General features: G+C 37.6%; 1 protein-coding gene and 1 pseudogene across 1 annotated transcript; both read left to right on the top strand.

Annotated features, from left to right (window-relative positions):
* Positions 1-9,408: 9,408 nt before the first annotated feature.
* On the top strand, positions 9,409-10,446 carry LOC102948709 (olfactory receptor 6C75-like). The gene has a single exon (XM_007080085.2). It carries the CDS (start codon positions 9,409-9,411, stop codon positions 10,444-10,446), a length of 1,038 nt encoding a protein of 345 aa, XP_007080147.2.
* A 4,013-nt stretch (positions 10,447-14,459) lies between these two features.
* On the top strand, positions 14,460-15,045 carry LOC102948990 (annotated as a pseudogene).
* Positions 15,046-17,818: the final 2,773 nt, after the last annotated feature.

A 17,818-nucleotide genomic window follows, 5' to 3' on the forward strand; every position in this document is an offset into this window, starting at 1 on the left:
AAGCAACACTCTCTGAGCAGTGCCTGTTCCTCAGAGGCCTGAGTCCTAGCTCCGTGGAGTCTCTTCACACCACAAGAAGAACAAGTCTACCCAGGAAGCACACCCTCATCAGAGGACTCTGACCCAGCTCAGTGGAGCACCTTCTCTGGACTTCTCAGTTACAACGGCTTTCAGCTCTCTTTTGGTTCCTCCAGCCCCGGGAGATAAAGCTTCCTTCTGCACTTGCTGTCTCTTTATCATCTCAATGTTTGCCTCATGCCCTTATGGTCCTCCAAAACTTGTCTAACCAATTCCTGTACTAAATCTTCTCTGTGAAGTTGTGTGATATAGTTTGTTTCCCACTTGGGCGTTGATTGATGGAGGCCTCCCTTCATTGGGTGTTTGGTTTAATGCAGCAGCTGCTGCTGTTGCTCCCATGGTCTCCAGCAGGAGTGCTTTGGGCTCTGATCTAAATTCTACTCCCTCCGTTTCTGTCTCAGACACTTGACAGCAGGTCAAGGGAAAGAGCACATTCTGCTCCAGGAGTGAGGAGACAATAATTCTGATTTTGTCATTATTTCTCATGACCTTAGGTGATAGTTCTTATAAGAATTAAGAGTTCTTTCAGTCTTCCTCTTACAAATTTCAGGATCGTTTTAAAAAAGGTGTCAACATTTCCTCATTGCACAACTGGGCCGGAGAGGAATCTCTTTGAATGCTCTAGACAACTTTTTATCCTGACCTGATTCATGGTTTCAGAGTAGTTCGTTTATCTTTATTATCCCATCTCAGGATGACTGTCCTTGTTTTCCTGGTACACCTACCGCTGGGTGTAGGGAGAAGGCCTTTATCTCTCCTTCAATCAGAGGTAATTATTTTGGCATCTGGAAACCTAACCATGTGCATTTTTGGAGGTACTTTGTGAATTAAAGTCTCCCTTATCATCCTTTCTGGGGGTCTTTCATAGATCTTAGGATCCAGTTACATGATTACATGTCAGTGTCCTTGGTTCTTTGGTTAAAGACTTAGGGCCACTGTTCTCTTATTGCTGGAGGCTAATTATAGATTTGAGAGGACTCAGAGATTATAATGCAGTGTGTATAAACAAATTGAAAATAAGACCAACTATTAGGGTATTAATTGGATCAATATGTGTTATAAAACCTGCATAATTTTCTCCCGAAATATTCTTTTTCTGCTGGTATTACTATTTGGCTAGGATCAACTGTTATCATTATCTCAGTTCTGTCTCCTTATAGACTTCCATTTCATCCTGTTCTCTTACCACAAATACTTATTCTGTCTTCATCAATCTCTGTAATACCTCCTGAGGATACAGCAGTGAGAAAGATGGGTAAACATTATCTTACCATGTGGTTGGGAAGGCAGTTTAACAAATAATGAAAGTAAAATGTCATCAAAGGGAAGGCTTAACCACAGCAAGAGAATTTCACCTATAGGTCTCCTCTAACAAATGTCATTTCAGCTGATATCTAAAGGATAAGTCATGGCTAGAAGGGCTACTTTTGAGTGAGAATGGAGAAAGGAGAGACTATTCCAGGCTTAGATTCCTGGCAAGAACATGCGGGCAAGAGTGATTGTGGAACATAAGAATGGTTGGTCCAGATTAAGAATAGTGGGAGTTGACTCAGATGATAACATAGGAGGCTCCTGAACTTCCCTCCTCCCACAGACACACTAAATGTACAGCCACACATACAGCAATTCCCTCTGAAAGAAATCCAAAAACTAGCTGAGGGACTCCTACACATCAAGCAAATGTGAAAATACCCACAGCAAAATGGGTAGAAAAGCTAAGACGTACTCTCACCATAAACAGGACAACATTTAGTATCCCAACTTGTAAGACTCCCACCAAAGTGATGGAGTCCAAAACACCTAGTTCTGAAAGCCAGTGAAGCTTGTGTCCATGAGACTCACAGAACTATAGCAAACAAAGAAATAGTTCTTAACAGTATGTGAGCAGTTGCTATGGCTATCCCCCCAGGCCCAGTGTAAATGAACAGGAAATAAGGTCCATCTTCCAGTCTTTTTTAAAAAAAATTTTTTTTAACGTTTATTTATTTTTGAGACAGAGAAAGAGCATGAACAGGGGAGGGGCAGAGAGAGAGGGAAACACAGAATCCGAAACGGACTCCAGGCTCTGAGCTGTCAGCACAGAGCCCGACGTGGGGCTCAAACTCACGGACTGTGAGATCATGACCTGAGCCGAAGTCGGACGCTTAACCGACTGAGCCACCCAGGCACCCCTTCCAGTCTTTTTTAATATTTGGACATATGATTTCTTATGATAAAAGTACACAATTTAGTTGTTACTGCTATGTAAATAGGATTTGGTTTTATATATGACTGAAGTCCTCATTCAACCTCCCACTGATACAGTGCTAACATATGCACCCCTAAGTTTTCCTGTAGTCAATTTGGACATTTGCTTCATATACGTACAGAATGTAAAATGGATAACAAAAGCAATTTTTTAACATTGTTAAGTTAAACTTGTAACGGTGCCCAACTGAGCGATCAAGTAAGACTTAATAGCATTCAGATCATTGGCTGAATTCACTTAGAAGGATACAATAGGAACCATAGCTTACTTGAAGGGCAGTGTCAAGCATCCTTCTTCAGTGGGAGTTGTCCTTGCGGTAGTCTACATAGTCACCCAGGAGCTATTATCTTTGGCTCTCCAAGATGACATCTCGGGTGGAAGGAGACAAGATCTACATGTCCCACAAAGGCCAATATCTCTTGAATAATGTATTTTCAAAATTCATGTTTATCCTGGGACTTTAAATGTGAACCTACTTGGGAATCGGGTTGTTGCAGATGTAATTAGTTAAGATGAGTAAGTGGGTCCTTACTCCAATATTACTGGTGTCCTTCTAAGAGGACCTTCTCCAGAGGACTGGCGTCCTTCTGTATGTCTATTCATACAGACATACAGATGAAGAGAGAGAGAAAGACATTGGAGTGTGTCAAAGACTGCCATCAACCACCACAAGCTATAAAAGGGAAAGACAGATCCTTTCCTTGAGCCTTCAGAGAGAGCATCGCTCTAATGATACCTTGATTTCAAACTTCTAACATCTAGAACTATGAGAAAATGAGTTGCTGTTGCTTTAAGCCACCCAGTTTGTGGTAACTGTTATGTCATCCCTTGCAAACTAGTACAGGTGACTTCTAAGGTAAGGGAAGCCCAAAATTATGGCTTCTCATCAGGTATTAGTTCCTTATATGGAGAAGCAGCCAACCACTCATGGGTCACAATTGGCTTTTCATATTTATGAGATTTACAGGGGAACAATTCTAGAAAGTAAACAGAAGATCAAGTCAACATGCAGAAAAGGAAGGAACTTGGATAATTCTTTACCGACAAACATAAAAGGAAGTATTTGCTAATTTAAACAGACTGCTGTCATCCTCTTTTGCACTTAGAGGAGTTAAATCCTCACTATTACTATGGGTCTTTTACTCACACACAGGTTGTAGATTGGCTGGATATGATGCGATATGATAGCCGTGGCTCTGGCTGAAGATTAGCTTCAGGGGTGCTGCACATGTCTTCTCAGATTTCAGAGATATGTGGCCAACTGGAGCATGATCTGCTCATGGCTGATGGATGGATGTAGTGCAAGAAACTAAGCCAAACCAAACCAATCCATTTAAAGCCTTGACTTGTATAATGTCTACTAACATTCCACTAATCAAGCCCTACCTCAGTGGGATGAGGAAACATACTTGGCCTGCTCTAGAAACAAGTATTGCTACATCACATGGCAAAGGACATGGATATATACTTATTACAGGGAAGAGGTGAAGAATTGGGAATGATAAACTGGTCCTCCTTGATAACCCTCTTTCAGTTGTGAAAGGTGAATGCTACCTCCTATTTCCTCTGACTTTGTCTCAAACAAAATCCATGAAGAATAACTAGAAAAAAGAGAATCTTTGTCTGAGAATATAAGAAGAATTTGGTGGTTTGATGGGGGATGGAAGAGGGAATTTTGAGGGGGTTAAGAAAAGGCTATGACAAAGATAATCAAAGACAGAGAAAGGGAAAGAATAGAATATGGTGGAAGTGATATGGCACGATATCCAAGTCTAGGAGAACAGAAGCAGTATAGCTTATTCTGTCTGGTTCTGTCTCTTGGGATATTCACTTTTAAGCCATCACATAAGATATCTACTTTGAAGCCACCACCTAGACCATCTAGAGAGACCATCTAGAAAAACTGTATGGAGACCTAGATACTGGAGGAGCCCTCAGCTCTTTGAATCTTTGTAGTTCAGATACCAGTCATGTAAGTGATGAGACCTTCGACCCCAGGCCCAGTTATTGTCTGACTGCAACTGCATGAGAGATTCTGAGTGGGAAACACCTAGCTGAGCAGTATTCCCTGGAATAAACCTCATTTTGCCATGGTATAGAATTCTTTGTATGTATTGCTGAATTCTTGCTAATTTTGTGTTAAAGATTTTTGTATCTATATTTATGAGGAAATTCTGCCTGCAGTTTTCTTTATATACTGTCTTTGGTTTTAGTATCAGGGCATGATATGGACTAAACTGTGTCCCCCCAAATTTATATGTTGGAGCCCTAACCCCCCATGTAACTATATTGGATACAGGAAATTTAAGGTGGTAATTAAGGTTGAATGAGATCATAAGGGTACAGTCTTAATTTGCTAGAGCTGATGCTCTTACAAGAAGAGGTAGAGACACCAGAGTTATCTCTATCATGTGATATTGTGAGAAGGTAGTTGTCTGCAAACCAGGAAGAGAGCTCTCACCAGAACTTGACCAAGATCAAGTGATCAGCATGTTTTATAGGCACTTGAAAGTAATGTGATTTCTTTGTTGTTGGGTGGGTATTCTATAATTGTTAGTTAGAACCTGATGGTTGATGATGTTGAGTTTGTCTATATCCTTACTGCATTTTTCTTTTTTTGTCTACTTGTTCTGTCAATTGTTGCGAGAGGGATGGTGAAGTATCCAAGTGTAATTATTAATTGTCTTTTTTGCTTTTCAGTTCTATCAGTTTTTAGGTTATGTATTTTGCAGCTCTCTTGTTTGGTGCACACATTTAGGATTGCTGTGTCTTGATATATTGACGTTCTCATTATTGTGTAATGTCCCTCTTTGACTTTGGTAATTTTCTTTGCTCTGAAGTGTCCTCTGTCTGATATTAATATAACCACTCCTGCCTTCGTTTGATAAGTATTTGCATGGAAGTCTTTTCCTATCCTTTTACTTTCAAACTGCCTATATTGCTGTATTCAAAGTGAGTGCTTATAGATATCATATAATTGGATGATGTTTTAAAATCCATTTTATCAATATTTAAATTGGTGTTTTCATATTTAATGTAATTTTTGATGTTTTAGGGTTTAAGTATGCTATTTTACATTTTGTTTTCTGCTTGTTTTTCATTTCCATGTTTTCTTTTTCCTGTCTTCATGTGGGTTACTTGAATTTTTTTAATAATTCAATTTTTATTTATCTATAATGCTTTTGAGTGTATCTTTTTATATCTTTTTAGTGGTTGCTCTAGGTATCATTTCCTATGTTTAGAGAACTTCCTTTGGTCATTCTTTTAGGATAGATAAACTGGTGACAAATTCTTTTAGTTTTCCTTCATTTGAGAATGTCTTTATTTCCCCTTCATCCCTAAAGGTTATTTTCACTGGATGTAGGATTCTGTGTATTGATAATACTTTTCTTTCAGCACTTGAAAAATATTGTGCTACTTCCTCTAGCCTCCATGGTTTGTAATGAGAAATTTACTGTCATTTGAATTGTTCTTTACCCTGCGAGTAAAGAACAAATGCGAGTTTGGGGAACCTGGGTAATGTGTTGTTTCTCTCTTGATGCTTTCAAATTTTTCTTTCTCTTCAATTACCAGAAATTTGAATATGACATGTATTGGTATGGATTTCTTTGAATTTATCCTATTTAGAATTTATTCATCTTCTTGAATTTGTAAGTTGTATTGTTTGCCAAACTTAAGAAGTTTTCAGCCTTTGTTTCTTCCAAGTCCTTTTCCAGTCCCACTCTGTTTCTCCTCTTTTTCAGACTCCAATGACACAAATGTTAGATCTTTTGTTATAGTTCCACAGGTCCATGAGGTTATATCTTTTTTTTTCAGTCCATTTTCTTTCAGATTGGTAATTTCTATTCTATCTTGTTAAATTTTTAAAAATGTTTATTTATTTTTGAGAGAGAGAGAGAGAGAAAGAGTGAACAGAGGAGGAGCAGAGAGATAGGGAGACACAGAATCAGAAGCAGGCTCCAGGCTCCAAGCTGTCAGCACAGAGTCTGACACGGGGCTCGAACTCACAAACTGCAAGATCATTACCTGAGCCGAAGTTGGACACTTAACTGACTGAGCCACCCAGGCGCCTCTCTATTATTCTATCTTGAGTTCATTGATTTGTTCCTTTATCTTCTGCATGCTGCTGTTCAGTACATCCATTGAATTTTTTAAGAAACTTAGTTATGATATTTTTCAGTTCCAAAATTTTCATTTGGAATTTTCATTCTAATTTATGCCTGTTATTTCTTGACTGGAATTTCTTTCTTTTTTTAAAATTTTTTAAATGTGTATTTATTTTTGAAGGAGAGAAAGACAGAGTGTGAATGGGGGAGAGGCAGAGAGAGAGTGAGAATCAGAAGCAGGCTCCAGGCTCTGAGCTGTCAGCACAGAGCCCGACGCGGGGCTGGAACTCACAAACCGTGAGATCATGACCTGAGCTGAAGTCGGACGCTCAACCAACTGAGCCACCCAGGTGCCCCTCTTGACTGGAATTTCTATTTTTAAATTTGTTTCAAGCATGTTTGTAATTGCTTATTGAAGCATTTTTGTGATGGCTGCTTCACACTCTGTCAAGTAATTCTAATACCTTGATGTACATTAATTGTCTTCTTTTATTTAAGTTGAGCTCTTCCTTGTTCTTGGTATGGCAAATTATTACCAACTGAAACCTGGGCATTTAGCTCTTATTTAAACTTTGGGTTTTATCTGGTGTTCTTTGACACTGTTCTGGCAGAGTAAGAGAGAGCTTCATCTTATTACCACAGATGGATTTCCCACTTGAGCTTTCAACTCGACCTTAGTAACATAATGCAGTTGGGAGTAACTGAAGTTGGTATGTTACTACCTTAGTAACATAATGCAATTTACTTTGTAAATTCTGGGAGGATTATATGTACCCTATCTTTGAAGATTTTCATGGAGGATAATGGACATTTGGGAGTCCATGTTATTATATTTGTGTACGTAATGAAAGGGTAGCTATGATTTTTATATTATAATTTTCTTTTTTTTAACAATGCCCAATTAGTAGCCATAGGGATCCTAGAGGGACATTGACCTCTAAATAGCTTTGTTCTGTCTTCTAACGAGGCCTAGGATGTCTGGGGCCCGCCCCCTGGCCCTGGTTGATCCTGATTGGTGTTAAGAGAGTCCATTGCTAAAAATATGATGGTGAAAATTAAATTCACTTTCATCTCGGCTTCCAATGACATGTGTGTTCTTCTCAACCTAGAGAGGTCAGGAAGCGGAAATGCATTTTACCTGCCCTGGAATTCATTTAAGAAGAATACCGTGTACAAGAGACCAGTTTGAGTGAGGAGGCTAATGTCTTCCACCATGCCCCAGAGCATTTGCCCAGCAAGCAGGGTCTCCTGCTGGTGGTGGCTGATGTAGGAGCAGAATGCGAGTTTGGGGAACCTGGAGCCTGCAAGGAAGGTATGAAAGCTTTTTGGAGTTCCAAATTAACTCATTCCCAGATTCCAGTAGAACACTGAGGACTATATGTATGTGATCTCCTTTCTTTCCCAGGATTTCATCAGGCAGGATTGCCATGGAGCTTTCCCTTTGGTTTACCCCAGTTTTGGTAAGTTCTGATTTTGTATGAAGAAGCATGCTTAGTCAACGTGATGCACATTTTGGACTTTTCTCTAGGACAAATTAGGGTCATTTCAAGTGCAAATGTTTCTCTCTCTCTCTCTCTCTCTCTCTCTCTCTCTCTCTCTCACACACACACACACACACACACACACACACACACACACACACACACACTTCTAAGTTCCTAGACCAGCATTTTGGTTTGCTGGAAGAATGAGGAGAGGGATACCAAGTTCTGCTTACTGTGAGTTGCATCTGGGTAAGTACATGGCCTTAGTGTGATTGAGTTATTTTGCCATTAAATTTATTGTAAATTGAAGCAGAATCCGTTCCTCTTCAAGCTGATTTGCTATACTTAAAATAATGGGGTTTGGCTAAATCAGAACTAGTTCAGAAATCTGAGATGAACACTAGTTGACCAGAACGACAAAGCCTCACATAGAGAAGTTTATGGATTTAAAGGGTAATGGAGTATTTTATTTAGGTAGACAGTAGAAGAGACAGTGAATCAGAAAATAATTGCCAGAGTCAAGGCATGTAATTTCTCTTTCTGTCCTCAGGCTAGTATCTCTAAAAGTATGTACTAAAAGGGTCAGAAGATAGAGATTCTCCCTTAGAACTGACCACTTAGCACAGGAGGAAGGGAAAACTCTCCTTTCTTACTGACTGGTCTCAAGCTCTGTAGGAAAATGACCTGGCTTCTATCTCCCACAGTATAATTAAAGTCCATCTGATACTCTAGTACTCTCACTTTAGAGGGCTGCATCTGGGACCATAGGAAGTTTTCCTGTAAGTAATGTTATGGCATCAAATATGGATAAAAAATCCTAAGGACATCATGGGGGAATAATTTTTTGTGGGATGACCTACTCATGACTGTAGTTTTTTTTTTTCCCTAAGGCTACAGTTTTCCTTTTGCAATATTCACCCTTTGATGATATTGATGATATCAGTGGTATCTTACCAATAATATGTTGCATGATCAGATATAAAAGTAAAAGAAGGGTTTTTTTTTCCTGCTCGGCAATAGAGTACAGAAAAAATGGCTAACACTCTTAAAATTACATTATCCTTTATGAAAACTTGTAACCATGTGCACAGTTCTTTTTTTTTATCATTTAACATAAATATATTCAAGATAAAATAATTTATTTTTACTTAATAAAGTATAAAAACTAGACATAAAATATAATATTTAAAATAATTAAAAAATCCAGTCACCACGCTTATACTATTTTATTTTTTATTAGTTTTTTCCCCTTCTTAAATTTGAAAAAAATTATAGTTGACACACAACGTTACATTAATTTCAGGTATACAATATAGTGATTCAGCAACTCTATATGTTATGCTATGTTTACCACAAGTGTAACTACCCTCTGTCATCATACAACACTATCGCAATATCATTGACTGTATTCCCTATGTTATACCTTTCATCCCTGTGACTTATTCATTCCATAACTGGAAGACTGTATCTCCCACTCCCCTTCATCCATTTGATGACACTGTTTTATATGTTTCACAAAGTTCTTAATTCTTCAGTCATGATATTCTACAAAATAGCTCAGAGAGTTGAAGAAATGGAAAAGTCAGTGATAGGGGATACACGAAACTGGACAGAAGTTCAGGAATTCACTCTGGAGGGCTTTCCTGCTGTCCAGAACCTTGGAAAGGTTCTCTTCCTGGTACATCTGCTGGCATACCTGGCCTCCATCATGGGAAATACACTCATAATCACCATTACCTGGACTGACCATCGCCTCCAGACACCCATGTACTTCTTCCTCCGCAGTTTCTCCTTTTTTGAATGCTGTTTTGTAACCACTGTTATTCCTAAGTTGTTGGCCATCTTTCTGTCAGGGAGGCAATCAATTTCTTTTGTGGCTTGCTTCACACAAGCCTTTGTCTTTCTTTTCCTGGGAACAACTGTTTTCTTCCTTATGGCGGTATTATCCCTAGATAGGTACCTGGCCATTTGCAAACCTCTGTATTACTCAACCATCATGAACCCAAGGATGTGTTTCCTTCTGGTCACTGCCTGCTTATCTTTGGGATTTGTCCTCATGGTGGTTCCAATTATAATGCTTTCCCAGTCATCCTTCTGTGGCTCCCATGTCATCCCTCACTTCTTTTGTGATTTTGGGCCACTGATTCATCTCTCTTGTTCTGACACCAGATCTACTGAAATGTTGGCCTTTATCCTTGCTTTGTTTATCCTTTTGACATCCCTTATCATAACCATCATTGCATACAGCAACATAGTAGTCACAGTTGTGCGACTTCCATCAGTCAAGGAGCGACACAAAGCTTTCTCCACCTGCTCCTCTCACCTCATTGTCCTCTCTCTGATGTATGGCAGCTGTGTCTTTATATACGTGAAACCAAAGCAAACAAACAGGCTGGACTCTAACAGGGAGGCTGCCCTTGTGAACACGGTGGTGACTCCGCTGCTGAACCCTGTCATCTACACTCTGCGGAACAAGCAGGTCCATCAGGCTCTGAGGGATGCTCTGTCCAGGGTTAGATTGCAGAAATAGAACCATAGACTGTCAGAGGGAGAATGCCTCTTCTCCATCTAATGCAATCTCCATCCTATTTCTGGAATCTCTTACATAGTCTTGCAACTGTGTTTTTAAAGTTTCTGCTCGTTTATTCTTAGAATAAGGGCCAATTTATCTTATAATCCAATGTAATCCACTACTTGAAAGCTCTAACATTCTTGTTCATATTGAAATGAAATTATCTTCCTGCTCTGTGATCTTCTGTTCACGAGTTTTAACTCGATAGGATTCAACAAATTTTAATGAGGAGTCTCATATCCATGATTCTGTTTGATGCATGTGAAATCTCAAAGTTGAGAAGGTGTGGTTTCATGTACCTACTTGTGGTAAGTACATAGGGATGGAAAATGAAATTCACAAGAATTAAGAATATCAAGTTGGTTCAAGGATAGATGTAACATGGTCACTATATTGATTTTTGAAGGACACATGTACATAACCGTCATGATATTAATAGCATTACTTGAAATGACTCAATGCAATTGTTTTCAATTGTGCATTGTCTGTATATAAATAGAATATAAATCTTTACAATTCTAGTTTACGCTATAATGAAGATACATAAATGTCTCTAATTGAAATTGAAAGTTTCCTTTGGTTATGCTCATCTGCTAGTACTGATTTCAGTACTAAAGACCCGAGGATGGAGTACCAGAGAGAGAGAAGCATTATGATTTCTGGAACAAGGAATTGAGTGGTTAAGATTGTTTCCCTACTACAGAAAAGGAATTGAGGGGAATCTAACCAAAGGTGGAAAGGAGTCTGATTGTGACTGTAGAGTCTTTCTAAGTAAATCTATAAGCAAGTATCTTTATTTGTGAAATGAGAGCTTTGATGTGATAATCTCTGGCTGTCCATTATTAGTACTAGTGTGAAATGACACGGCTGATACCAAACATGACACAAAGACACACTGTAATAGAAATACAACTTGAGCGTAGAAAAGAGAAAATGATGAGATGTTTTTGTTTGTTTTAATTTTGTTTAGTGTTAAGTTCACGCATGACATCTTTAATGTGTTTTTTGGCCATGTGTATGTCTTCTTTGGGAAAATGTCAGTGCAGGTCCTCTGCCCATTTTAAAATCAGATTATTTTTGGGGCTTTTTTGGGTGTTAAGTTTTTAAATATATTTTGGATATTAACCCCTCATTGGATATGTCATACGCAAATATCTTCTCTCATTCAGTAGGTTACCTTTTGGTTTTGTTGATGGTTTCCTATGCTGTGAAAGTGATGAGATATTTTAATGAAGAATTACAACTATAATTTAGTTATTCAAGATTTTGGTAGGAAAGGATAGATTTGGACACAAGACACAGTAAGAAAAGTCCTTGAGCTGGTGTTTGCTTGGCATAGTTGGCTATCATGCTTTGCTCTGACCACATTATTCTGTGGTTTCAGGCATAATAATTGACTGTGTTATGAAGATTTCTGGCATACAATTACTAATGAATTTGAAGAATAGACTACTCAATTAACACATTTTTGTTCACCCTTTGCACATATAAAAATTTCCAAGTATTTTTTTGTGTAGGCTTATCTCTTTTTATGACATTTGGTATATTCCCTTTGCTCAAAGCATCACATTGTCAATGATTTTTCCCAGAATGGCCAATTAACAGTACAGTTATTGGCAGAAAGGTCTCCCCATAGGAATGCACATGTCAGTGGAGGCTGGTGATGGCAGTTGGGCTATAGCATGCAGCTTGGGGGCCTAGCTGAAGGTGAGCCCAGTGGTGCAAGCTAGTGACAGGAGTCAAGGCCAAATCTGGGGCCACATGCAGCTAATTCAAAATATATAAAGAACTCATACAAATCAATGATTAAAAAAACACAACTCAAATAAAGTAATTGGCAAAGGACCTGAATAAACATTTTTTCCAAAGAAGACATTTAAATAGCCAATAGGTATATGAAAAGATGTTCAACATCATTAATCATCAGAGAAATACAAATCAAAATCACAATGAGATATTATCTCACACCTAAGCTAGGTTAGAATGGCTATCATAAAAAAGTGAAAGGAAAAGAAGTATTGGTGAGGATGTGGAGAAAGGGGAACTTTGGACACTGTTGATGAGAATTTAAACTGGTGCAATCACTGTGGAAAATAATATGGAGGTTCCTCAGGAAGCTACCTAAGTGTCCATCCATAGATAAGTGGATAAAGAAGCTTTGGTGCATACACACACACACACACACACACACACACACACAATGGAATAATGCACAGGCAAAAAAAATGAGATATTGCCATTTGCAACAACATGGATGATTTAGGGGATATTGTGCTAAGCAAAATGAGTCATTCAGAGAAAGACAGATACCATATAATTAACTTCTATGTGGAATTTAAGAAATAAGTGAACAAAAAAGAGAGACAAAAAACCAGACTCTTAAATAGAGAACAAACTGGTGATTGCTGGACAGGAGGTGGCAGGGTGGGGGCGGGGAGCGGGGGGGAATGGGTGAAATAAATGAAGGGAAGTAAGAGTACACTTTCATGATGAGCACTGAGTTATGTATAGAATTGTTGAATCACTATATTGTACACCTGAAATGAATATAACACTGCATGATAATTATACTTGAATAAAAAATGGTTGAAAATTTAAAAATATATAAGAAAACTACTGTATAATCCAATGATACTACTTCTGGATATATATCCAAAGGAGTCGAAATGAAGATATTGAGGAGATATCTGCACTCCCCTGTTCACTGCAGCGTTATTTATTATAGCCAAGATATAGAAACGACATAAGTGTCCATTGATGGATGAATGAATAAAGAAAATATGCACAGCTTTCTGTATGTTAATCATAATTGAATAAAATGGTTTTAAAAAAGAAAATTGCACTTTTTTGATTCAAAATTTTACTGAATAGTTTTAATAGATGAGATGAGTAGAATATTAGACATGCCAGGTGAAAAATTAGCATATTCGAAGATATAGAAACTTAAAAACACACACACAAAGAAAAAATAATCCAACTAAAATGATAAGAGCATCAGTGAAATATGGGACAAATTCAGGCAATCCAACGAGCATATAATTCGATTTCTGAAACAGAAGTTTGTATGTGGAGAGGGATGACAAAAAAAGATTTAAGGACACGATGGCCAAAATTTTCCAAATTTTCTGAGAACAGAACCAAAGGTCTAAGCAAAACCCAAGCACCAGAAACATGAAAAAATCCACACCAAAATGCATAATACATTGCTCAAAACCAGAGATAAAGAGAAAATCTTAAAAACAGCCAAAAGGAAAAATTACATGTTTCATACTGAGGAACAAAGATAAAGATGACATAAAATTCTCTTTGGAAAGAAGTAAATGAGAATTCAGTGATACAGGCACTTTTGAAGGACTGTGAATAAAAATCTGCCAACCTAGAATTTGATACCTGTAAAACTATCAAAAATGAAGGCTTACGAAAGATAAAAGGATTAATCACTAGCAAGCCTACAGAATAATAACTGATAAAGTCAGTCCTTCCAAGAGAAAGAAAATTACACCAGATGAAAATATGCAGAGCTATGAAAAAGAATGAAGAGCACTGGAAATAGTAACTATATGGTAGGTATTTAAGATATTTATTTTAATTATTTAAATGTCTGAAAGATAATAGACTCCACAAAAATAGTAACAATGCAGTGTGGAGTTCATAACATACGTGGAAGGAAAATATATGACAATAATATCATAAAAGCTGAGGGGGTAGAAATAAAAGTATACTATTATAAGTTTCTTATATGTGAAGTGGTAAAACTATCACTTGGAGGTAGGTAATGATAAGTTAAAGATGTATACTGTAAACACGAAAGCAACCACTGAAATAAAAGTAAAAAGTTATAGCTAAGAAGCCAACAGAAGAGATAAAATGGAATTATCACAATGGGGCAGTAAGAAACTTGGATTGATGTATATCTTCATTATATTCATTATGGTGGTGATTTCATCAGTATTTAAACATGTGAAAATGCCATGCCAAGTCCCTGGAAAAGGCTGGCTGGGCTGCTGAGCCTGCTGGGCCAGACAATAAGAGGCCAGCATGGAAACATATTAAGATGAAGAAACTAGCAGAGACATCAGCTAAAGTAGGTAACTTCAACCCTAGGAAGATCAGCCCTTAAAAAATGTGAGAGGTACCTAAACAGTTACTGGCTGATGAAAGTCAGAGCCAGACAGCCAACCAGAGAAAGGTGTAGCTGTAAACTTAAGTACTGAGCATCTTAAAGCACAGTCCAAGCAGACAGCATACTGGGATGGTGTTTCAAAACTACCAGGACAGGCCTGGAACTTCCTTCAAGCCATGAAGCTGGGGGGAGAAACCTACCATAGCAACTGCAAAGAGCCAAATATCACAGAATTTGTGAAGCTTATGAAGGAGGCTTACCCAGACCACACACAGTTTGAGAAAAACAATCCCCATTATGACCCATCCAGAAAAGAAGACAATCCCAAATGATCCACGGTAGATGTACAATTTGTTCCAGTGATAAAGCATTTCATTACCCTGACTGAGCTCAAAACCCATCACCAAGCCCTTAAAACAATATGGCTCTCTTAGGCAAACCATAAAAGAGACTCTTAACTACAGAGAACAAACTGAGGGTTGTTATAGGTGGGGAATGGGCTAAATGGGTGATGGAGATTAAGGAGAGCACTGTTGTGATGAGCACTGGGTGTTGTATGTATGTGATGAATCACTAATTTCTACTCCTGAAACTAATATTACACTATATGTTAACTAACTGGAATTTGAATAAAAACCCAAAACATTAAAAAAAATAACATGCCAAAATGTATCAAATTATATACTTTAAATATGTCCATTTATATCAATGATCACTTAAAGCTGTTTAAAAGATAATAGAGCTGATTGTAATGCAATATTGAAAATGCATGGTTAATTCAAAAGAAAATAGGAAAGAAGAATGTGAAATATATAGCAGGGGACAAATAAAAGGAAACATCAAGATGGTAGTTAGGGCACCTGGGTGGCTCAGCCAGTTAAGTGACTGATTCTTGATTTTGTCTCAGGTCACGATCTCATGGACATGAGACGAAGCCCTGCATCAGGCTCAATGCTAGGTGTGGAGCCTGCTTAAGATTCTGTCTCTCCCTCTCCCTCCACCCCTCTCCCCCCCCCTCTCTCTCTCAAAAATAAAAAGATGGTAGAGTTATATCTAACCTTATAATAATGACATTACATGTAAATGGACTAAGCACTCCAATTAAAAAAGGGGACAGAGAGAGAGAGAGAGAGAGAGAGAGAGAGAACTACACTGGGTAAAAAGGAAGACCTTACCATGTGCTGGTTATAAGAATAACGTTTAAATATATACAGTAAGAAATTCCAAGAAACATCAAGCAAAAGAAAGCTTGTGTGACCATAGTAATATATATTAAAAAAATAGACTTCACAGTGTATTTTCAGAGATTAAGAGGTAAATTTATAATGATAAATGAAATCACCAGGAAGACATAATTTTATATGTATATTCACATAATGATAGAGCTTAAAATTCATGAAAGAAAAGTTGGAAGAACTAAAGTAAAAAGATCCACAAATATAGAGGTTTTAACATCATTATTTCAGTAATTAATACAACAAACAGACAAAAAAATCAGTACACATAGAGATTTGCATGACTATCAACTAAGTGCACTTAATTGATAATTGTAGATTGTTATATTTAGCACCTGAAGATACACATTATTTTCATGTGTACATGGAAATTGCACTACTAGGTATTTACCCAAATGATACAAAAATATTTATCCAAAGGGATACCTGCACCCTGATGTTTATAGCATCATTATCAACAGTGGCCAAATTATGGAAAAAGCCCACATGTCCATAGACTGATGAACAGATAAAGAAGATACGGTATATATATACAGTGGAATATTAGCCGTAAAAAAGAATGAAACCTTGCCGTTTACAGTTATGTGGATGAAGCCAGTGTGTATTATGCTAAGTGAAATATGTCAGTTAGAGAAAGACAAATATCATATGATCTCACTCATATGTGGAATTAAGAAACAAAACAGATGAACATATGGAGAGAGAAAAAAGAGAGGCAAACCATAAGAATGACTCTTAATTATAGAGATCAAACTGAGGGTTGCTGGAGGGGAGGTGGACAGGGGATGGGCTAAATGGGTGATGGTATTAAGGAGGGCACTGTTTTATAGTTTGATTTGAACAGCGGTTACATGGCTATTTATATACTTAGAAAATTATCAACCTGTACAATTAAAACTTGTTCATTTTACAGAATGTAAATTATACCTCATTCAATAAAATACCAAGTTAAAAAGGGAAACAAGCAAAGACAATTGTAAAAATTTAAGCTTGTCTTTCTTGACATACGCAATTCGGGATTTTGTAAATTTTACCATTCTAGACCACTCATGGAAAATATACCTTTGAAGACTTGTACAAAGAATTGTGTGGGCTATTGATAATGACAGTTGTATGTTACCATATGCAGTGAAATGGCAATTATGTTATATTTCTGCTGAAATTTCTCATTTCCAAATATGGACAATTAAATGTCCTCTGGGACTCTTATGATTTTAGTTCCTGCTTCCTTTTTTCATACTCCTCTAAATGAATTCTCAGTGTTCCAGAGGTTTGTCCTTTTGGACCCTGTGTGTCTCATTGGGGATGGTAAATAATCCTGTAGTAAATATATCATCAGGGCATTTGAATGTATTCTCATTTATGACTGCAATGATCCTCAGCTACTCTGAAAGGTGGGGAGCAACTGGTTGATGGGAAAGTGACTAACAAGAGTCCAAAGGAAAGTGACCTTTGTTATCTCTTCTTCCTGACTTTCTTGTGCTATGGATGCATAACTGACCAAATTTGATGTTTATGATGGACTGGGTCATCGTATGCCATAGACTGGATATAAATATGTTCAGGAATTTTAAATGGTTGCATCAGCAAATTCTGGTGCATATTTGCGATACTTTCTATTGTCTTGATCTAGGATTTATCAGTCCAGTTGCTATAGGGGAAAACTATGACTGTTAATCCTTCAGAGTTTAGAAATCTCTGTCTTCCATGAAAAAAAAATCAGCCTTAATCATTTCCTATTAATTTAAGACATAAGGCATTTATTGATTTCTTCAATAGTTCAAGGAAAAGTACGTCTCATTTAAGAGTGTTCTTCCCCACACTGCGTTCCATTAGCCTAGGAGAAAATTCCTGGCTGTCGGAAGAAAAGAGAAGCATATTGTCAAAGAAACTGTTTCCTGTAAGCTGCTTCTTGGTGAGTACTTGACTATGAGGATACTTGCAACCTAACAGGTCACATATTTAAAGCAGA

The sequence above is a fragment of the Panthera tigris genome, chromosome D2 (genome assembly GCF_018350195.1).
Source record: "Panthera tigris isolate Pti1 chromosome D2, P.tigris_Pti1_mat1.1, whole genome shotgun sequence".
NCBI lineage: Eukaryota > Metazoa > Chordata > Mammalia > Carnivora > Felidae > Panthera > Panthera tigris.